Below are 21,894 nucleotides of genomic sequence, written 5' to 3'. Positions count from 1 at the left end.
AAACAAAACACACGTCATAATCTCTATGCTATCAAAATTTACAAGATGTATACGTACAGGTAAGCCACTATTCTCTGACATTATCGGAAATAGGCAAAAAACATTGAATCAACACAGGATTTGCATGCCAAGTTACATGGATTGTCAGTCCTGATTAGACTACAGACTTCAAACTTGAAAACTTAAAAAAATGGAGTAGACAATGACCCTTTCCTAAGGTAATTGGTGGCCCTTACAAGGGCCGATTTGCTAGAAGCTGAGGGGGTAGGGTGTCAGCTTAAGCTTTCTTCTCGGTTTTCTTGGGAAGAAGGACCGCCTGGATGTTGGGCAGCACGCCACCCTGGGCGATCGTGACCCCAGAAAGGAGCTTGTTCAACTCCTCGTCGTTTCTGATGGCCAACTGCAAGTGACGGGGGATGATCCTGGTCTTCTTGTTATCGCGAGCAGCATTGCCGGCCAACTCCAAGACTTCGGCTGCCAAATATTCCATGACGGCGGCCAGGTAAACCGGTGCACCGGCACCGACACGTTCGGCATAATTGCCCTTTCGCAAAAGTCGGTGGATTCTGCCGACGGGGAACTGAAGTCCGGCTCGGCTGGAGCGAGACTTGCTCTTTCCCTTCACTTTTCCTCCCTTTCCGCGTCCAGACATGATGATCTCTTGCTATCGATACAACGTGAAAACACAAATTTTTGCCAGCCAGTTTGGTGGTTTTGTTAAGTAGTATTGAATCGCCGCGAATGAGAGCGTCCGGGAGACACGTCTCGAAGCGCCATTGGTCCGTCTGATATCAACCGTCCTTTCTTAAAAACGAATCGACGGAGGTGGCGCCCATCGAGTCTGTCTGCAACATGCCGCCAAAGACAAGTGGAAAAGCCGCCAAAAAGGCCGGAAAGGCCCAGAAGAACATCTCCAAGGGAGACAAAAAGAAGAAGCGGAGGAGGAAGGAGAGCTACGCAATTTACATCTACAAGGTGTTGAAGCAAGTTCACCCTGACACCGGCATCTCCAGCAAGGCGATGAGCATCATGAACAGCTTCGTCAACGACATCTTCGAGCGCATTGCCGCCGAAGCTTCCAGGCTCGCTCATTACAACAAGCGATCGACCATCACCAGCAGGGAGATCCAGACGGCCGTTCGGCTGCTCCTCCCCGGTGAACTGGCCAAGCACGCCGTCAGTGAAGGCACCAAGGCCGTGACTAAGTACACCAGCTCAAAGTAAACTCAAGGAAATAATTACCTTGCCGAAAAAGGCCCTTTTTAGGGCCAAAAATTGAATCTTGGAATTGGACGAACTTGTCTACCACCCCTCCGAAACGTACACTTACATAACCTAACGATATCTCAGCCTGCAAGCGAGAAGATTTTTGACCTTACGTATATATAAAAAAAAAATGCTTTTAAGGTACGACCTTAACCAGCACGTAATTTACAAAAATAGGCTAAATTTCCAAATTTTTTAGTTTCTTTTGCTGAATAGGACTTTTAGAGTTACATTTGGACAAAATGCCACTGCAAAAAAATAACCTAAGACTTGGAACAATTATTGATTCGGCGCATTATTATTTTGGATGAACACATAAAATAAACTTGTATATTTAACAAAAATAACTTTCAGGTTTCTATTTCACAATTGTACGTTTGTTACTAGAGTATGGCAGTGAAAGGTACACACAGATTAATATCTGCATATACTCGGTTGGGTTACATTAGGTTAGGTTTTGTTAGGTCGTGATTTTATTTCATTTTTCGTGTTTTCCTTCATTTTACTTTCAAAATTACTTTCAGTTTTCTCCACGAGCAGGGAAAAAGGAAGAGTTTGGCAGTCACATTCATAATTTGCACTAAAAGGGCTCACTTAACTTCTATGAAAGGGTGAGAACTGGTACGCTCAACGAAGTGTGACATTTGGCGGGAACCGTTGCATTTGAAATCGGTTACTCCAAGAATTGATCTGAACGTTGTTTCCAGAGGGCGGCGGCATCGGGGGGGGGGGTGGAACTTCAACTTACGATCCCGGAAGATTAGCATTTTTTTGTTCAGTTAGGGGTGGGGTTCGAACGCCTACATGCCTCCATTCGGTATCATTACATGCTGACTACACAACGAAAGTGTACGCGAATTTTTGAAGAGGAACCAAAGTTGTCTTACGCAAGGTCCTTTTTCCAGGAATTTGTCTCGCGTTCGTCTGAACCCAGATCCTCTGGGAGGTTAGGTTACGTTGACATGGCAAAAAAAAATGTTCATTCCATCCTATGCATTAATATTAGGGGTGTGCGGGATCCCGAAAAGTCGGGACCGGGGGGGGGATCCTGTCCCGATCCCGACTTCGGGAAATGACTTCCCGACTCCCGACCAGTCGAGAAATACCGAATGGTCATTTTATCGTTAATTCGTTTGCTGCAAAAAGTAACGGTTATGTAACGGTCTGCTGCCAAAAGTAACGATTTCGTAACCGTCTGCTGCCAAAAGTAACGGTTTTGTAACCGTTCCCTGCTAAAACTAACAGTTTCGTAACCGTTTACTGCCAAAAGTAACCGTTTCGTAACAGTTTACTGCCAAAAGTAACCGTTTTGTAACAGTTTACTGACAAAAGTAACCGTTTTGTAACAGTTTACTGACAAAAGTAACAGTTTCGTAACCGTTTGCTGCCAAAAGTAACCGTTCCGACCAGGACCTTCCCCACTTGCCTTCTGCTAAATTGTCCACTAGCGGGGACACTTTCACATCACTGCACTGATCGAGCATTCCCTTTCCGAAGGGAAAAGACGCGAGATTTGACATGCATCGGTTGAAACAGAACCTCGGTTTACGTGTCCTCGCCAACGAGTATGCGACATTTCCAATTCTTTATTCTGCGTGTGCACACCCCCCCCCCCCCCCGCCCCGGTGCGTTTCGGGCGAAATTGCCAACGGATCAGGGTTGCCGGGCCGGGACTATCCCTTTAGCGAACGCCTCCTTCCACGGCGATGGCATTTTGCAAAAAAATAAAAACGCCCAAAAAAAACACACTCCCTGCAACCGCCGGCACGTATCCTCGCCGAAAACTACCAACGCCGGGCTCTTCGGGGAGCGACGCGGCGGATCCGCCGGGCAGGGGAGCGCTCGCTCCCCGCCGGGATTATGGCGGCCGCCGGTAATAAGAACGCACCCTGCAACCCCGCAAGCCCCAAAAAACAGAAGAAAGTCGCCTTCCCCGATATTCATATATACTAATATACATTCTTCACTTATATTATTATTATTATTTGATGACAGGTATATTGAAAAAAAAAAAAAAAAAAAAAAAAAGCGATTCTGCAAAAACTGTCGGTGATTGATTGGCTTCAATTCACAAATAAAAGGCCACTATGAACCTTGAAAAAGAAAAAGGATGCCAACAGCACCTGGTGTTCCCAGGCGGTCACCCATCCAAGTACTGACCAGGCCCGACGCTGCTTGACTTCGGTGATCGGACGAGAACCGGTATATTCAGCGTGGTATGGCCGTTGGCGAAAGATACTGCTTTCGGTAAGGTACATATAGTCCAACTTCTCGTTTTCGGGGAAATGTCTCGTCTCGTGGGCACTGCCAAGAACGTGTAGAAGAAACATAACAAATAATTATACATTTCATTGTAGTCATAGTGAGAAATGTGCTTTAACACCCTTCCAGAGATGTGTGAACATAAAAGCTACAAGATAGAGAAGAAGAAAATTTAGTGCAGTGAATAAAAGTGAATCTCATGACCAACCTTTTTGATTCCACACTATATACCCAGGACCTAACAACGAAAAAGTGATTGGGCTCGGTTAGTTCGTATGAACTTTCCAGCCTGATCATTACCAGTGCGTAGTTATATATATATATATATATATATATATATATATATATACTCTCCAGCCTAGCTATTTCCTATTTTTGTGCTATCTTCGGACAACTTCATCGAGTTCTCGAATACGCGCTATTCCCACAAACCAAAGTAGGCAACGGGCACCTCGACACAAACTATTACATTATTATTATTTATCGGCGGAGAGCAGGAAGGGCCGCGCTAACTTTCGGTGCAAATGGCTGCTTTCGAATCGAACCACAGTCCTCATGCGATAGATTTTCGCCTATAAACGAAATTAAAGGCTATACATTGGAAGTAGGCCAGCTTCGTTCAAACACAGGCGTGTGCGACACACGCTACTTCGGAGATTGGCTTGAGAGGCCTGTCGTATGCTCAAGGCACCTGATTCTCAGCAAGAGAATAGGGGAAGGATTGAACTTCCATCTCCTCCGTGCAACCGACGCACCTTCTACCTTTTCTCAGAGAAAACTAAGGAAATCACGGGCATATGGAGGTCGCGCGTACACCTACGGTGAGTTTGACACGAAGGAAGCGAGGAACGTGGAAGTCGTGGGGACGGACTGCGGCACTTCACGGCTACTTCAAAGTTTCCGGAACGTACCCAACAACGAGGGATGCTGGTGCTCTCTAGCTCAGCACTGAAAAAATTAATCTTGGAAAGAGGAGGAAACACACTTACCGTTGTGGCAACTACAAACTTCAGTTTGCTTCGGCCCGCCTGAGAGCTGCTCTCGCTCCGGTCCGCGCTCCGAGAGAAAAGGGGGTCGAAACCTCGGCGCGGGGATTCATTTTCGTTCCGAAAAGAGCGTAGATATGGCAGATACGGCATCAGCTCCCTCAGCCCCGACGGCGGCTTCGCCCAAGAAGTCCTCGAAGGCGAAAAAGCCGAGAACGGCTCCTTCCCATCCCAGGACATCCGAGATGGTGAACAACGCTATCAAGAACTTGAAGGAGCGCGGAGGCTCTTCCCTGCAGGCCATCAAGAAGTACATCACCCAGAACTACAAGGTCGACGCCGAGAAGCTCGCGCCCTTCATCAAGAAGTACCTGAGGAGCGCCGTGGCATCAGGTTCTTTGGTGCAAACCAAAGGAAAGGGTGCCTCCGGATCTTTCAAACTCAGCGCTTCGTCGCTGAAGGAGAAACCGGAAAGCGGGGCTGTTTCCAAGACCAAACGCTCGGCTCCCAAGGAGAAGAAACCGGCAAAGAAAGCTGCCCCGGCCAAGCGACCAAAGAAGACCGGCGAAAAGAAGAAGGCACCTGTTGCAAAGCCAAAGAAGTCTCCATCGAAAGTGAAAAAGGCAAAGACGCCCAAGAAACCAAAGGCGCCAAAGCCAAAGAAGGCTGCCAAGCCCAAGGCAGCAAAGAAGGCTGCACCAAAAAAGAAGTAAAATGGTTGAGCACGCAAGTGTTCCCCATAAAAAGGTCCTTCTGAGGACCATCAAAATTCTCCTGGAAGGAGCGAATTTGCACGATCACTCAATCTTATAACCTTTCCTTTCATCGGACACGGTGTCATCCTTTCCCTTCCATCCATGCATTTTCTTTTTTAAAAAAATGAAAGCAATACACTAGTCACATTATGTCGTCATAATTTGTTTGACTTCGTTTCCATCGATTCTATGAAATGAACTGCGAGTAAGATATTAGATTTAAAGATTTAGCGAGAGCTTTATTATTAAAACTGAATATTCATGAAATATCGCCCAATTGCTTCGGCATTATTATTTTAAATAACTTTTGGATAAACGCGAGGATAGGGATGGAATTGACAATAATAATAAAAAATAAAGAGAGATACGACCAAAACGTACTTTCCAAGTAGGATTTGTGGTCCTCAAAAGGACCGATTGTTTGCCAAGGGCAGCGGAATGCGCTTAAGCACGCTCTCCACGAATGCGGCGGGCGAGCTGGATGTCCTTTGGCATGATAGTGACACGCTTAGCGTGGATGGCACACAAGTTGGTATCTTCGAAGAGACCGACGAGGTAAGCCTCGCTGGCCTCCTGGAGAGCCATGACTGCGGAACTCTGGAAGCGCAAGTCGGTCTTGAAATCTTGAGCGATCTCGCGGACGAGACGCTGGAAAGGAAGCTTCCTGATGAGCAACTCGGTGCTCTTCTGGTAGCGACGGATTTCTCGAAGAGCCACGGTACCTGGCCTGTACCTATGGGGCTTCTTCACTCCTCCGGTGGCGGGAGCGCTCTTCCTAGCTGCCTTTGTGGCGAGCTGCTTCCTTGGGGCCTTGCCTCCGGTGGATTTTCGTGCAGTTTGCTTAGTCCGGGCCATTGTCGCGTGCTTGTCCTAAGCGTTTCCGTTTCAAACAATCGCGCCAACCAAAAATCATGCCTTTATATGCTTTGCCCTGAAAGGTGCCGTGCATGCTCCTGATTCGTGAAATCAAACCGAAAAGCGGATTTCCCATTGGCTCCCGCCATTCTGCCCCCCTCTGTCGAAGGCGTACAAAACTGAGCCGGCTCGCCGGGAAGCAGTGTTGCCAAGTTGGCCCTTTTGGGGCCAGAACTGGCCCTTTTGAGTACGTACTCAGCCCCAAAATTCAGCAAAAGCCCCAAGGGGCTTTTTAGCCCTACAGAGAGAAATCTTGCTACAAATCTAGCCCTTTCAGTAATGAAATGTTTTTTGGTATTTTCAGTAAAGTAAACTGCAAAGAAGAATTCACTTAACCGACCCTCCTCTGCAACTGCAAGCTCGTCCTGCGACCCCTCTTGAGGAGCAGGTAGCAAGTGCACATTGTCACTTTATCCCCTTGTTTCTGGTTTTGGTATGCTATGTAGCCCGAGGCGAATTACGGATAGCGTCGATTTCAGAAAATTCGAATCTTTGTTCAGTTGTATTGCATCTGGTCCTTGAAAGTTCACAGAAATGCGGTGCGGAATCGACGAATCGTTCGTAACAGTGTGGCTCGACCAGAGACTAGTTCGTGCGTGCGGCCGTGTGTGTGCGTGTGTGTGTGTGTGTGCGTGTGCATATATATATGAAGGAGGAATATTCCAAAATGTGTAATGCTTTTGTGTAATTTACTGCACCACAATTTACGGGGGAAATAAATTATTTAAGGTAAGAAAATTTAATTTAGTTGAGCGTATGACCCTCATCTTGACAGTTGATTAGTTGTGGTTCTTGAGTTTGAGAAATTTTGCACCAAAACACCCAAGATTTGTAAATCTAGCCCCCTGGATGTGAATTTTAGCTCCAATTTGGGTGCGATTTAGCCCGTTTTTCTCTCGTGCTGTTGGCAACACTGCCGGGAAGGCTTCATTCTCATCTTTCGAATCCACGTACGTGCACTGCAGAAATGACAGGCAGAGGTAAAGGAGGAAAGGGACTCGGCAAAGGAGGTGCCAAGCGCCACCGTAAAGTTCTCCGAGACAACATCCAGGGTATCACCAAGCCCGCCATCCGCCGTCTTGCCCGGCGAGGAGGTGTGAAGCGAATCTCCGGTCTCATCTACGAAGAGACACGCGGCGTCCTCAAGGTGTTCTTGGAGAACGTTATCCGCGATGCCGTCACCTACACGGAGCACGCCAAGAGGAAAACCGTAACCGCCATGGACGTCGTGTACGCACTCAAACGTCAAGGCAGAACCTTGTACGGTTTCGGAGGTTAAGGGCTCTAGTTTGCCTGTCCTCCATCTTGAAAAATCGGCCCTTCTAAGGGCCACAAATCTTTTCTTTGAGGAAGGAAATGTCAGCTTTCAACTTTCCCCGAACCTTACCCCCTGATCCCAGCCTCGATTCGAACGATTTCTCTCGTCTCGAGTTCATAATGACATAAGAATGATTGAAATAATTGAGAATTCAACAAAAAATATTCACGCGAGGACTCTCAGCATTCGCTAGATGACTACCCACCCTTCGTTCGTCGTTTAGCAAAGCAAAAGAAATTTATGTGAAATTCAGATTGCTTCTGTCAAATTATAACATCAATTAATATAACTCAGGCGAACATATATATATATTTTTTATTATTATTATTTTCAGTGCAGCTTGACTCCACCGAAAACAAAACACACGTCATAATCTCTATGCTATCAAAATTTACAAGATGTATACGTACAGGTAAGCCACTATTCTCTGACATTATCGGAAATAGGCAAAAAACATTGAATCAACACAGGATTTGCATGCCAAGTTACATGGATTGTCAGTCCTGATTAGACTACAGACTTCAAACTTGAAAACTTAAAAAAATGGAGTAGACAATGACCCTTTCCTAAGGTAATTGGTGGCCCTTACAAGGGCCGATTTGCTAGAAGCTGAGGGGGTAGGGTGTCAGCTTAAGCTTTCTTCTCGGTTTTCTTGGGAAGAAGGACCGCCTGGATGTTGGGCAGCACGCCACCCTGGGCGATCGTGACCCCAGAAAGGAGCTTGTTCAACTCCTCGTCGTTTCTGATGGCCAACTGCAAGTGACGGGGGATGATCCTGGTCTTCTTGTTATCGCGAGCAGCATTGCCGGCCAACTCCAAGACTTCGGCTGCCAAATATTCCATGACGGCGGCCAGGTAAACCGGTGCACCGGCACCGACACGTTCGGCATAATTGCCCTTTCGCAAAAGTCGGTGGATTCTGCCGACGGGGAACTGAAGTCCGGCTCGGCTGGAGCGAGACTTGCTCTTTCCCTTCACTTTTCCTCCCTTTCCGCGTCCAGACATGATGATCTCTTGCTATCGATACAACGTGAAAACACAAATTTTTGCCAGCCAGTTTGGTGGTTTTGTTAAGTAGTATTGAATCGCCGCGAATGAGAGCGTCCGGGAGACACGTCTCGAAGCGCCATTGGTCCGTCTGATATCAACCGTCCTTTCTTAAAAACGAATCGACGGAGGTGGCGCCCATCGAGTCTGTCTGCAACATGCCGCCAAAGACAAGTGGAAAAGCCGCCAAAAAGGCCGGAAAGGCCCAGAAGAACATCTCCAAGGGAGACAAAAAGAAGAAGCGGAGGAGGAAGGAGAGCTACGCAATTTACATCTACAAGGTGTTGAAGCAAGTTCACCCTGACACCGGCATCTCCAGCAAGGCGATGAGCATCATGAACAGCTTCGTCAACGACATCTTCGAGCGCATTGCCGCCGAAGCTTCCAGGCTCGCTCATTACAACAAGCGATCGACCATCACCAGCAGGGAGATCCAGACGGCCGTTCGGCTGCTCCTCCCCGGTGAACTGGCCAAGCACGCCGTCAGTGAAGGCACCAAGGCCGTGACTAAGTACACCAGCTCAAAGTAAACTCAAGGAAATAATTACCTTGCCGAAAAAGGCCCTTTTTAGGGCCAAAAATTGAATCTTGGAATTGGACGAACTTGTCTACCACCCCTCCGAAACGTACACTTACATAACCTAACGATATCTCAGCCTGCAAGCGAGAAGATTTTTGACCTTACGTATATATAAAAAAAAAATGCTTTTAAGGTACGACCTTAACCAGCACGTAATTTACAAAAATAGGCTAAATTTCCAAATTTTTTAGTTTCTTTTGCTGAATAGGACTTTTAGAGTTACATTTGGACAAAATGCCACTGCAAAAAAATAACCTAAGACTTGGAACAATTATTGATTCGGCGCATTATTATTTTGGATGAACACATAAAATAAACTTGTATATTTAACAAAAATAACTTTCAGGTTTCTATTTCACAATTGTACGTTTGTTACTAGAGTATGGCAGTGAAAGGTACACACAGATTAATATCTGCATATACTCGGTTGGGTTACATTAGGTTAGGTTTTGTTAGGTCGTGATTTTATTTCATTTTTCGTGTTTTCCTTCATTTTACTTTCAAAATTACTTTCAGTTTTCTCCACGAGCAGGGAAAAAGGAAGAGTTTGGCAGTCACATTCATAATTTGCACTAAAAGGGCTCACTTAACTTCTATGAAAGGGTGAGAACTGGTACGCTCAACGAAGTGTGACATTTGGCGGGAACCGTTGCATTTGAAATCGGTTACTCCAAGAATTGATCTGAACGTTGTTTCCAGAGGGCGGCGGCATCGGGGGGGGGGGTGGAACTTCAACTTACGATCCCGGAAGATTAGCATTTTTTTGTTCAGTTAGGGGTGGGGTTCGAACGCCTACATGCCTCCATTCGGTATCATTACATGCTGACTACACAACGAAAGTGTACGCGAATTTTTGAAGAGGAACCAAAGTTGTCTTACGCAAGGTCCTTTTTCCAGGAATTTGTCTCGCGTTCGTCTGAACCCAGATCCTCTGGGAGGTTAGGTTACGTTGACATGGCAAAAAAAAATGTTCATTCCATCCTATGCATTAATATTAGGGGTGTGCGGGATCCCGAAAAGTCGGGACCGGGGGGGGGATCCTGTCCCGATCCCGACTTCGGGAAATGACTTCCCGACTCCCGACCAGTCGAGAAATACCGAATGGTCATTTTATCGTTAATTCGTTTGCTGCAAAAAGTAACGGTTATGTAACGGTCTGCTGCCAAAAGTAACGATTTCGTAACCGTCTGCTGCCAAAAGTAACGGTTTTGTAACCGTTCCCTGCTAAAACTAACAGTTTCGTAACCGTTTACTGCCAAAAGTAACCGTTTCGTAACAGTTTACTGCCAAAAGTAACCGTTTTGTAACAGTTTACTGACAAAAGTAACCGTTTTGTAACAGTTTACTGACAAAAGTAACAGTTTCGTAACCGTTTGCTGCCAAAAGTAACCGTTCCGACCAGGACCTTCCCCACTTGCCTTCTGCTAAATTGTCCACTAGCGGGGACACTTTCACATCACTGCACTGATCGAGCATTCCCTTTCCGAAGGGAAAAGACGCGAGATTTGACATGCATCGGTTGAAACAGAACCTCGGTTTACGTGTCCTCGCCAACGAGTATGCGACATTTCCAATTCTTTATTCTGCGTGTGCACACCCCCCCCCCCCCCCGCCCCGGTGCGTTTCGGGCGAAATTGCCAACGGATCAGGGTTGCCGGGCCGGGACTATCCCTTTAGCGAACGCCTCCTTCCACGGCGATGGCATTTTGCAAAAAAATAAAAACGCCCAAAAAAAACACACTCCCTGCAACCGCCGGCACGTATCCTCGCCGAAAACTACCAACGCCGGGCTCTTCGGGGAGCGACGCGGCGGATCCGCCGGGCAGGGGAGCGCTCGCTCCCCGCCGGGATTATGGCGGCCGCCGGTAATAAGAACGCACCCTGCAACCCCGCAAGCCCCAAAAAACAGAAGAAAGTCGCCTTCCCCGATATTCATATATACTAATATACATTCTTCACTTATATTATTATTATTATTTGATGACAGGTATATTGAAAAAAAAAAAAAAAAAAAAAAAAAGCGATTCTGCAAAAACTGTCGGTGATTGATTGGCTTCAATTCACAAATAAAAGGCCACTATGAACCTTGAAAAAGAAAAAGGATGCCAACAGCACCTGGTGTTCCCAGGCGGTCACCCATCCAAGTACTGACCAGGCCCGACGCTGCTTGACTTCGGTGATCGGACGAGAACCGGTATATTCAGCGTGGTATGGCCGTTGGCGAAAGATACTGCTTTCGGTAAGGTACATATAGTCCAACTTCTCGTTTTCGGGGAAATGTCTCGTCTCGTGGGCACTGCCAAGAACGTGTAGAAGAAACATAACAAATAATTATACATTTCATTGTAGTCATAGTGAGAAATGTGCTTTAACACCCTTCCAGAGATGTGTGAACATAAAAGCTACAAGATAGAGAAGAAGAAAATTTAGTGCAGTGAATAAAAGTGAATCTCATGACCAACCTTTTTGATTCCACACTATATACCCAGGACCTAACAACGAAAAAGTGATTGGGCTCGGTTAGTTCGTATGAACTTTCCAGCCTGATCATTACCAGTGCGTAGTTATATATATATATATATATATATATATATATATATATACTCTCCAGCCTAGCTATTTCCTATTTTTGTGCTATCTTCGGACAACTTCATCGAGTTCTCGAATACGCGCTATTCCCACAAACCAAAGTAGGCAACGGGCACCTCGACACAAACTATTACATTATTATTATTTATCGGCGGAGAGCAGGAAGGGCCGCGCTAACTTTCGGTGCAAATGGCTGCTTTCGAATCGAACCACAGTCCTCATGCGATAGATTTTCGCCTATAAACGAAATTAAAGGCTATACATTGGAAGTAGGCCAGCTTCGTTCAAACACAGGCGTGTGCGACACACGCTACTTCGGAGATTGGCTTGAGAGGCCTGTCGTATGCTCAAGGCACCTGATTCTCAGCAAGAGAATAGGGGAAGGATTGAACTTCCATCTCCTCCGTGCAACCGACGCACCTTCTACCTTTTCTCAGAGAAAACTAAGGAAATCACGGGCATATGGAGGTCGCGCGTACACCTACGGTGAGTTTGACACGAAGGAAGCGAGGAACGTGGAAGTCGTGGGGACGGACTGCGGCACTTCACGGCTACTTCAAAGTTTCCGGAACGTACCCAACAACGAGGGATGCTGGTGCTCTCTAGCTCAGCACTGAAAAAATTAATCTTGGAAAGAGGAGGAAACACACTTACCGTTGTGGCAACTACAAACTTCAGTTTGCTTCGGCCCGCCTGAGAGCTGCTCTCGCTCCGGTCCGCGCTCCGAGAGAAAAGGGGGTCGAAACCTCGGCGCGGGGATTCATTTTCGTTCCGAAAAGAGCGTAGATATGGCAGATACGGCATCAGCTCCCTCAGCCCCGACGGCGGCTTCGCCCAAGAAGTCCTCGAAGGCGAAAAAGCCGAGAACGGCTCCTTCCCATCCCAGGACATCCGAGATGGTGAACAACGCTATCAAGAACTTGAAGGAGCGCGGAGGCTCTTCCCTGCAGGCCATCAAGAAGTACATCACCCAGAACTACAAGGTCGACGCCGAGAAGCTCGCGCCCTTCATCAAGAAGTACCTGAGGAGCGCCGTGGCATCAGGTTCTTTGGTGCAAACCAAAGGAAAGGGTGCCTCCGGATCTTTCAAACTCAGCGCTTCGTCGCTGAAGGAGAAACCGGAAAGCGGGGCTGTTTCCAAGACCAAACGCTCGGCTCCCAAGGAGAAGAAACCGGCAAAGAAAGCTGCCCCGGCCAAGCGACCAAAGAAGACCGGCGAAAAGAAGAAGGCACCTGTTGCAAAGCCAAAGAAGTCTCCATCGAAAGTGAAAAAGGCAAAGACGCCCAAGAAACCAAAGGCGCCAAAGCCAAAGAAGGCTGCCAAGCCCAAGGCAGCAAAGAAGGCTGCACCAAAAAAGAAGTAAAATGGTTGAGCACGCAAGTGTTCCCCATAAAAAGGTCCTTCTGAGGACCATCAAAATTCTCCTGGAAGGAGCGAATTTGCACGATCACTCAATCTTATAACCTTTCCTTTCATCGGACACGGTGTCATCCTTTCCCTTCCATCCATGCATTTTCTTTTTTAAAAAAATGAAAGCAATACACTAGTCACATTATGTCGTCATAATTTGTTTGACTTCGTTTCCATCGATTCTATGAAATGAACTGCGAGTAAGATATTAGATTTAAAGATTTAGCGAGAGCTTTATTATTAAAACTGAATATTCATGAAATATCGCCCAATTGCTTCGGCATTATTATTTTAAATAACTTTTGGATAAACGCGAGGATAGGGATGGAATTGACAATAATAATAAAAAATAAAGAGAGATACGACCAAAACGTACTTTCCAAGTAGGATTTGTGGTCCTCAAAAGGACCGATTGTTTGCCAAGGGCAGCGGAATGCGCTTAAGCACGCTCTCCACGAATGCGGCGGGCGAGCTGGATGTCCTTTGGCATGATAGTGACACGCTTAGCGTGGATGGCACACAAGTTGGTATCTTCGAAGAGACCGACGAGGTAAGCCTCGCTGGCCTCCTGGAGAGCCATGACTGCGGAACTCTGGAAGCGCAAGTCGGTCTTGAAATCTTGAGCGATCTCGCGGACGAGACGCTGGAAAGGAAGCTTCCTGATGAGCAACTCGGTGCTCTTCTGGTAGCGACGGATTTCTCGAAGAGCCACGGTACCTGGCCTGTACCTATGGGGCTTCTTCACTCCTCCGGTGGCGGGAGCGCTCTTCCTAGCTGCCTTTGTGGCGAGCTGCTTCCTTGGGGCCTTGCCTCCGGTGGATTTTCGTGCAGTTTGCTTAGTCCGGGCCATTGTCGCGTGCTTGTCCTAAGCGTTTCCGTTTCAAACAATCGCGCCAACCAAAAATCATGCCTTTATATGCTTTGCCCTGAAAGGTGCCGTGCATGCTCCTGATTCGTGAAATCAAACCGAAAAGCGGATTTCCCATTGGCTCCCGCCATTCTGCCCCCCTCTGTCGAAGGCGTACAAAACTGAGCCGGCTCGCCGGGAAGGCTTCATTCTCATCTTTCGAATCCACGTACGTGCACTGCAGAAATGACAGGCAGAGGTAAAGGAGGAAAGGGACTCGGCAAAGGAGGTGCCAAGCGCCACCGTAAAGTTCTCCGAGACAACATCCAGGGTATCACCAAGCCCGCCATCCGCCGTCTTGCCCGGCGAGGAGGTGTGAAGCGAATCTCCGGTCTCATCTACGAAGAGACACGCGGCGTCCTCAAGGTGTTCTTGGAGAACGTTATCCGCGATGCCGTCACCTACACGGAGCACGCCAAGAGGAAAACCGTAACCGCCATGGACGTCGTGTACGCACTCAAACGTCAAGGCAGAACCTTGTACGGTTTCGGAGGTTAAGGGCTCTAGTTTGCCTGTCCTCCATCTTGAAAAATCGGCCCTTCTAAGGGCCACAAATCTTTTCTTTGAGGAAGGAAATGTCAGCTTTCAACTTTCCCCGAACCTTACCCCCTGATCCCAGCCTCGATTCGAACGATTTCTCTCGTCTCGAGTTGATAATGACATAAGAATGATTGAAATAATTGAGAATTCAACAAAAAATATTCACGCGAGGACTCTCAGCATTCGCTAGATGACTATCCACCCCTCGTTGCTTCTTCGTTCGTCGTTTAGCAAAGCAAAAGGAATTTATGTGAAATTCAGATTGCTTCTGTCAAATTATAACATCAATTAATATAACTCAGGCGAACATATATATATTTTTTTATTATTATTATTTTCAGTGCAGCTTGACTCCACCGAAAACAAAACACACGTCATAATCTCTATGCTATCAAAATTTACAAGATGTATACGCACAGGTAAGCCACTATTCTCTGACATTATCGGAAATAGGCAAACAACATTGAATCAACACAGGATTTGCATGCCAAGTTACAAGTCCTGATTAGACTACAGACTTCAAACTTGAAAACTTAAAAAAATAGAGTAGACAATGACCCTTTCCTAAGGTAATTGGTGGCCCTTACAAGGGCCGATTTGCTAGAAGCTGAGGGGGTAGGGTGTCAGCTTAAGCTTTCTTCTCGGTTTTCTTGGGAAGAAGGACCGCCTGGATGTTGGGCAGCACGCCACCCTGGGCGATCGTGACCCCAGAAAGGAGCTTGTTCAACTCCTCGTCGTTTCTGATGGCCAACTGCAAGTGACGGGGGATGATCCTGGTCTTCTTGTTATCGCGAGCAGCATTGCCGGCCAACTCCAAGACTTCGGCGGCCAAATATTCCATGACGGCGGCCAGGTAAACCGGTGCACCGGCACCGACACGTTCGGCATAATTGCCCTTTCGCAAAAGTCGGTGGATTCTGCCGACGGGGAACTGAAGTCCGGCTCGGCTGGAGCGAGACTTGCTCTTTCCCTTCACTTTTCCTCCCTTTCCGCGTCCAGACATGATGATCTCTTGCTATCGATACAACGTGAAAACACAAATTTTTGCCAGCCAGTTTGGTGGTTTTGTTAAGTAGTGTTGAATCGCCGCGAATGAGAGCGTCCGGGAGACACGTCTCGAAGCGCCATTGGTCCGTCTGATATCAACCGTCCTTTCTTAAAAAGAATCGACGGTTTGGGCGCACATCGAGTCTGTCTGCAACATGCCGCCAAAGACAAGTGGAAAAGCCGCCAAAAAGGCCGGAAAGGCCCAGAAGAACATCTCCAAGGGAGACAAAAAGAAGAAGCGGAGGAGGAAGGAGAGCTACGCAATTTACATCTACAAGGTGTTGAAGCAAGTTCACCCTGACACCGGCATCTCCAGCAAGGCGATGAGCATCATGAACAGCTTCGTCAACGACATCTTCGAGCGCATTGCCGCCGAAGCTTCCAGGCTCGCTCATTACAACAAGCGATCGACCATCACCAGCAGGGAGATCCAGACGGCCGTCCGGCTGCTCCTCCCCGGTGAACTGGCCAAGCACGCCGTCAGTGAAGGCACCAAGGCCGTGACTAAGTACACCAGCTCAAAGTAAACTCAAGGAAATAGTTACCTTGCCGAAAAAGGCCCTTTTTAGGGCCAAAAATTGAATCTTGGAATTGGACGAACTTGTCTACCACCCCTCCGAAACGTACACTTACATAACCTAACGATATCTCAGCCTGCAAGCGAAAAGATTTTTGACCTTACGTATATAAAAAAAATGCTTTTAAGGTACGAATGAATGTTAATGTCAACCAGCACGTAATTTACAAAAATAGGCTAAATTTCCAAATTTTTTAGTTTCTTTTGCTGAATAGGACTTTTAGAGTTACATTTGGACAAAATGCCTCTGCAAAAAAATAACCTAAGACTTGGAACAATTGATTCGGCGCATTATTATTTTGGATGAACACATAAAATAAACTTGTATATTTAACAAAAATAACTTTCACGTTTCTATTTTACAATTGTACGTTTGTTACTAGAGTATGGCAGTGAAAGGTACACACAGATTAATATCTGCATATACTCGGTTGGGTTACATTAGGTTAGGTTTTGTTAGGTCGTGATTTTATTTCATTTTTCGTGTTTTCCTTCATTTTACTTTCAAAATTACTTTAAGTTTTCTCCACGAGCAGGGAAAAAGGAAGAGTTTGGCAGTCACATTCATAATTTGCACTAAAAGGGCTCACTTAACTTCTATGAAAGGGTGAGAACTGGTACGCTCAACGAACTGTGACATTTGGCGGGAACCGTTGCATTAGAAATCGGTTACTCCAAGAATTGATCTGAACGTTGTTTCCGGAGGGCGGCGGCATCGGGGGGGGGGGGGGGTGGAACTTCAACTTACGATCCCGGAAGATTAGCATTTTTTTGTTCAGTTAGGGGTGTGGTTCGAACGCCTACATGCCTCCATTCGGTATCATTACATGCTGACTACACAACGAAAGTGTACGCGAATTTTTGAAGAGGAACCAAAGTTGTCTTAGGCAAGGTCCTTTTTCCAGGAATTTGTCTCGCGTTCGTCTGAACCCAGATCCTCTGGGAGGTTAGGTTACGTTGGCATGGCAAAAAAAAAATGTTCATTCCATCCTATGCATTAATATTAGGGGTGTGCGGGATCCCGAAAAGTCGGGACCGGGGGGGGATCCTGTCCCGATCCCGACTTCGGGAAATGACTTCCCGACTCCCGACCAGTCGAGAAATACCGAATGGTCATTTTATCGTTAATTCGTTTCCTGCAAAAAGTAACGGTTATGTAACGGTCTGCTGCCAAAAGTAACGATTTCGTAACCGTCTGCTGCCAAAAGTAACGGTTTTGTAACCGTTCCCTGCTAAAACTAACCGTTTACTGCCAAAAGTAACCGTTTTGTAACCGTTTACTGCCAAAAGTAACCGTTTTGTAACAGTTTACTGCCAAAAGTAACCGTTTTGTAACAGTTTACTGACAAAAGTAACAGTTTCGTAACCGTTTGCTGCCAAAAGTAACCGTTCCGACCAGGACCTTCCCCACTTGCCTTCTGCTAAATTGTCCACTAGCGGGGACACTTTCACATCACTGCACTGATCGAGCATTCCCTTTCCGAAGGGAAAAGACGCGAGATTTGACATGCATCGGTTGAAACAGAACCTCGGTTTACGTGTCCTCGCCAACGAGTATGCGACATTTCCAATTCTTTATTCTGCGTGTGCACCCCCCCCCCCCCCGGTGCGTTTCGGGCGAAATTGCCAACGGATCAGGGTTGCCGGGCCGGGACTATCCCTTTAGCGAACGCCTCCTTCCACGGCGATGGCATTTTGCAAAAAAATAAAAACGCCCAAAAAACACACTCCCTGCAACCGCCGGCACGTATCCTCGCCGAAAACTACCAACGCCGGCCTCTTCGGGGAGCGACGCGGCGGATCCGCCGGGCAGGCCAGCGCTCCCCGCCGGGATTATGGCGGCCGCCGGTAATAAGAACGCACCCTGCAACCCCGCACGCCACAAAAAACAGAAGAACGTCGCCTTCCCCGATATTCATATATACTAATATACATTCTTCACTTATATTATTATTATTATTATTTGATGACATGTACATAAAAAAAAAAAAAAAAAAGCGATTGTGCAAAAACTGTGGGTGATTGATCGGCTTCGATTCACAAATAAAAGGCCACTATGAACCTTGAAAAAGAAAAAGGATGCCAACAGCACCTGGTGTTCCCAGGCGGTCACCCATCCAAGTACTGACCAGGCCCGACGCTGCTTGACTTCGGTGATCGGACGAGAACCGGTATATTCAGCGTGGTATGGCCGTTGGCGAAAGATACTGCTTTCGGTAAGGTACATATAGTCCAACTTCTCGTTTTCGGGGAAATGTCTCGTCTCGTGGGCACTGCCAAGAACGTGTAGAAGAAACATAACAAATAATTATACATTTCATTGTAGTCATAGTGAGAAATGTGCTTTAACACCCTTCGAGAGATGTGTGAACATAAAAGCTACAAGATAGGGAAGAAAATTTAGTGCAGTGAATAAAAGTGAATCTCATGACCAACCTTTTTGATTCCACACTATATACCCAGGACCTAACAACGAAAAAGTGATTGGGCTCGGTTAGTTCGTATGAACTTTCCAGCCTGATCATTACCAGTGCGTAGTTATATATATATATATATATATATATATATATATATATATATATATAGTCTCTCCAGCCTAGCTATTTCCTATTTTTGTGCTATCTTCGGACAACTTCATCGAGTTCTCGAATACGCGCTATTCCCACAAACCAAAGTAGGCAACGGGCACCTCGACACAAACTATTACATTATTATTATTTATCGGCGGAGAGCAGGAAGGGCCGCGCTAACTTTCGGTGCAAATGGCTGCTTTCGAATCGAACCACAGTCCTCATGCGATAGATTTTCGCCTATAAACGAAATTAAAGGCTATACATTGGAAGTAGGCCAGCTTCGTTCAAACACAGGCGTGTGCGACACACGCTACTTCGGAGATTGGCTTGAGAGGCCTGTCGTATGCTCAAGGCACCTGATTCTCAGCAAGAGAATAGGGGAAGGATTGAACTTCCATCTCCTCCGTGCAACCGACGCACCTTCTACCTTTTCTCAGAGAAAACTAAGGAAATCACGGGCATATGGAGGTCGCGCGTACACCTACGGTGAGTTTGACACGAAGGAAGCGAGGAACGTGGAAGTCGTGGGGACGGACTGCGGCACTTCACGGCTACTTCAAAGTTTCCGGAACGTACCCAACAACGAGGGATGCTGGTGCTCTCTAGCTCAGCACTGAAAAAATTAATCTTGGAAAGAGGAGGAAACACACTTACCGTTGTGGCAACTACAAACTTCAGTTTGCTTCGGCCCGCCTGAGAGCTGCTCTCGCTCCGGTCCGCGCTCCGAGAGAAAAGGGGGTCGAAACCAAGCGCGGGGATTCATTTTCGTTCCGAAAAGAGCGTAGATATGGCAGATACGGCATCAGCTCCCTCAGCCCCGACGGCGGCTTCGCCCAAGAAGTCCTCGAAGGCGAAAAAGCCGAGAACGGCTCCTTCCCATCCCAGGACATCCGAGATGGTGAACAACGCTATCAAGAACTTGAAGGAGCGCGGAGGCTCTTCCCTGCAGGCCATCAAGAAGTACATCACCCAGAACTACAAGGTCGACGCCGAGAAGCTCGCGCCCTTCATCAAGAAGTACCTGAGGAGCGCCGTGGCATCAGGTTCTTTGGTGCAAACCAAAGGAAAGGGTGCCTCCGGATCTTTCAAGCTCAGCGCTTCGTCGCTGAAGGAGAAACCGGAAAGCGGGGCTGTTTCCAAGACCAAACGCTCGGCTCCCAAGGAGAAGAAACCGGCAAAGAAAGCTGCCCCGGCCAAGCGACCAAAGAAGACCGGCGAAAAGAAGAAGGCACCTGTTGCAAAGCCAAAGAAGTCTCCATCGAAAGTGAAAAAGGCAAAGACGCCCAAGAAACCAAAGGCGCCAAAGCCAAAGAAGGCTGCCAAGCCCAAGGCAGCAAAGAAGGCTGCACCAAAAAAGAAGTAAAATGGTTGAGCACGCAAGTGTTCCCCATAAAAAGGTCCTTCTGAGGACCATCAAAATTCTCCTGGAAGGAGCGAATTTGCACGATCACTCAATCTTATAACCTTTCTTTTCATCGGACACGGTGTCATCCTTTCCCTTCCATCCATGCATTTTTTTTTTAAAAAAATGTAAACCATGAAAGCAATACACTTGTCACATTATGTAGTCATAATTTGTTTGACTTCGTTTCCATCGATTCTATGAAATGAACTGCGAGCAAGAAACCGCTAACTGATATTAGATTTAAAGATTTAGCGAGAGCTTTTGACCCATATATTATTAAAACTGAATATTCATGAAATATCGCCCAATTGCTTCGGCGTTATTATTTTAAATAACTTTTGGATAAACGCGAGGATAGGGATTGACAATAATAATAAAAATAAAGAGAGATACGACCAAAACGTACTTTCCAAGTAGGATTTGTGGTCCTCAAAAGGACCGATTGTTTGCCAAGGGCAGCGGGATGCGCTTAAGCACGCTCTCCACGAATGCGGCGGGCGAGCTGGATGTCCTTTGGCATGATAGTGACACGCTTAGCGTGGATGGCACACAAGTTGGTATCTTCGAAGAGACCGACGAGGTAAGCCTCGCTGGCCTCCTGGAGAGCCATGACTGCGGAACTCTGGAAGCGCAAGTCGGTCTTGAAATCTTGAGCGATCTCGCGGACGAGACGCTGGAAAGGAAGCTTCCTGATGAGCAACTCGGTGCTCTTCTGGTAGCGACGGATTTCTCGAAGAGCCACGGTACCTGGCCTGTACCTATGGGGCTTCTTCACTCCTCCGGTGGCGGGAGCGCTCTTCCTAGCTGCCTTTGTGGCGAGCTGCTTCCTTGGGGCCTTGCCTCCGGTGGATTTTCGTGCAGTTTGCTTAGTCCGGGCCATTGTCGCGTGCTTGTCCTAAGCGTTTCCGTTTCAAACAATCGCGCCAACCAAAAATCATGCCTTTATATGCTTTGCCCTGAAAGGTGCCGTGCATGCTCCTGATTCGTGAAATCAAACCGAAAAGCGGATTTCCCATTGGCTCCCGCCATTCTGCCCCCCTCTGTCGAAGGCGTACAAAACTGAGCCGGCTCGCCGGGAAGGCTTCATTCTCATCTTTCGAATCCACGTACGTGCACTGCAGAAATGACAGGCAGAGGTAAAGGAGGAAAGGGACTCGGCAAAGGAGGTGCCAAGCGCCACCGTAAAGTTCTCCGAGACAACATCCAGGGTATCACCAAGCCCGCCATCCGCCGTCTTGCCCGGCGAGGAGGTGTGAAGCGAATCTCCGGTCTCATCTACGAAGAGACACGCGGCGTCCTCAAGGTGTTCTTGGAGAACGTTATCCGCGATGCCGTCACCTACACGGAGCACGCCAAGAGGAAAACCGTAACCGCCATGGACGTCGTGTACGCACTCAAACGTCAAGGCAGAACCTTGTACGGTTTCGGAGGTTAAGGGCTCTAATTTGCCTGTCCTCCATCTTGAAAAATCGGCCCTTCTAAGGGCCACAAATCTTTTCTTTGAGGAAGGAAATGTCAGCTTTCAACTTTCCCCGAACCTTACCCCCTGATCCCAGCCTCGATTCGAACGATTTCTCTCGTCTGGAGTTGATAATGACATAAGAATGATTGAAATAATTGAGAATTCAACAAAAAATATTCACGCGAGGACTCTCAGCATTCGCTAGATGACTATCCACCCCTCGTTGCTTCTTCGTTCGTCGTTTAGCAAAGCAA

General features: G+C 47.2%; 12 protein-coding genes and 3 non-coding genes across 15 annotated transcripts; 6 read left to right on the top strand and 9 right to left on the bottom strand.

The window, feature by feature from the left end:
* Nucleotides 1-277: 277 nt before the first annotated feature.
* On the bottom strand, nt 278-652 carry LOC145992977 (histone H2A). The gene has a single exon (XM_083129369.1). It carries the CDS (start codon nt 650-652, stop codon nt 278-280), a length of 375 nt encoding a protein of 124 aa, XP_082985495.1.
* Nucleotides 653-852: 200 nt separating this feature from the next.
* Nucleotides 853-1,224, top strand: LOC145992976 (histone H2B). Its single transcript, XM_083129368.1, has one exon. The coding sequence runs from the start codon at nt 853-855 to the stop codon at nt 1,222-1,224; it is 372 nt and encodes a 123-aa protein (XP_082985494.1).
* Nucleotides 1,225-3,377: 2,153 nt separating this feature from the next.
* LOC145993067 (5S ribosomal RNA) lies at nt 3,378-3,496 on the bottom strand. Its single transcript, XR_014442278.1, has one exon. It is a non-coding gene; the product is annotated as a 5S ribosomal RNA (ribosomal RNA).
* A 2,217-nt stretch (nt 3,497-5,713) lies between these two features.
* Nucleotides 5,714-6,124, bottom strand: LOC145992975 (histone H3). Its single transcript, XM_083129367.1, has one exon. It carries the CDS (start codon nt 6,122-6,124, stop codon nt 5,714-5,716), a length of 411 nt encoding a protein of 136 aa, XP_082985493.1.
* Nucleotides 6,125-7,142: 1,018 nt separating this feature from the next.
* On the top strand, nt 7,143-7,463 carry LOC145992974 (histone H4-like; the record flags this gene model as incomplete). Its single annotated transcript, XM_083129366.1, has 1 exon — nt 7,143-7,463. A coding segment is annotated over one exon (321 nt), but the record flags the coding sequence as incomplete, so codon positions are not given.
* A 669-nt stretch (nt 7,464-8,132) lies between these two features.
* LOC145992973 (histone H2A) lies at nt 8,133-8,507 on the bottom strand. Its single transcript, XM_083129365.1, has one exon. It carries the CDS (start codon nt 8,505-8,507, stop codon nt 8,133-8,135), a length of 375 nt encoding a protein of 124 aa, XP_082985491.1.
* Nucleotides 8,508-8,707: 200 nt separating this feature from the next.
* Nucleotides 8,708-9,079, top strand: LOC145992972 (histone H2B). Its single transcript, XM_083129363.1, has one exon. It carries the CDS (start codon nt 8,708-8,710, stop codon nt 9,077-9,079), a length of 372 nt encoding a protein of 123 aa, XP_082985489.1.
* A 2,153-nt stretch (nt 9,080-11,232) lies between these two features.
* Nucleotides 11,233-11,351, bottom strand: LOC145993065 (5S ribosomal RNA). The gene has a single exon (XR_014442277.1). It is a non-coding gene; the product is annotated as a 5S ribosomal RNA (ribosomal RNA).
* Nucleotides 11,352-13,568: 2,217 nt separating this feature from the next.
* LOC145992971 (histone H3) lies at nt 13,569-13,979 on the bottom strand. The gene has a single exon (XM_083129362.1). It carries the CDS (start codon nt 13,977-13,979, stop codon nt 13,569-13,571), a length of 411 nt encoding a protein of 136 aa, XP_082985488.1.
* A 234-nt stretch (nt 13,980-14,213) lies between these two features.
* On the top strand, nt 14,214-14,534 carry LOC145992970 (histone H4-like; the record flags this gene model as incomplete). Its single annotated transcript, XM_083129361.1, has 1 exon — nt 14,214-14,534. A coding segment is annotated over one exon (321 nt), but the record flags the coding sequence as incomplete, so codon positions are not given.
* A 670-nt stretch (nt 14,535-15,204) lies between these two features.
* Nucleotides 15,205-15,579, bottom strand: LOC145992969 (histone H2A). Its single transcript, XM_083129360.1, has one exon. The coding sequence runs from the start codon at nt 15,577-15,579 to the stop codon at nt 15,205-15,207; it is 375 nt and encodes a 124-aa protein (XP_082985486.1).
* A 199-nt stretch (nt 15,580-15,778) lies between these two features.
* On the top strand, nt 15,779-16,150 carry LOC145992968 (histone H2B). Its single transcript, XM_083129359.1, has one exon. It carries the CDS (start codon nt 15,779-15,781, stop codon nt 16,148-16,150), a length of 372 nt encoding a protein of 123 aa, XP_082985485.1.
* Nucleotides 16,151-18,280: 2,130 nt separating this feature from the next.
* On the bottom strand, nt 18,281-18,399 carry LOC145993064 (5S ribosomal RNA). Its single transcript, XR_014442276.1, has one exon. It is a non-coding gene; the product is annotated as a 5S ribosomal RNA (ribosomal RNA).
* Nucleotides 18,400-20,647: 2,248 nt separating this feature from the next.
* On the bottom strand, nt 20,648-21,058 carry LOC145992967 (histone H3). The gene has a single exon (XM_083129358.1). The coding sequence runs from the start codon at nt 21,056-21,058 to the stop codon at nt 20,648-20,650; it is 411 nt and encodes a 136-aa protein (XP_082985484.1).
* A 234-nt stretch (nt 21,059-21,292) lies between these two features.
* Nucleotides 21,293-21,613, top strand: LOC145992966 (histone H4-like; the record flags this gene model as incomplete). Its single annotated transcript, XM_083129357.1, has 1 exon — nt 21,293-21,613. A coding segment is annotated over one exon (321 nt), but the record flags the coding sequence as incomplete, so codon positions are not given.
* Nucleotides 21,614-21,894: the final 281 nt, after the last annotated feature.

The sequence above is a fragment of the Lepisma saccharinum genome, chromosome 9 (genome assembly GCF_977018435.1).
Source record: "Lepisma saccharinum chromosome 9, izLepSacc3.1, whole genome shotgun sequence".
NCBI classification, from domain to species: domain Eukaryota; kingdom Metazoa; phylum Arthropoda; class Insecta; order Zygentoma; family Lepismatidae; genus Lepisma; species Lepisma saccharinum.
This window is presented reverse-complemented; position numbering and strand designations above follow the sequence as displayed.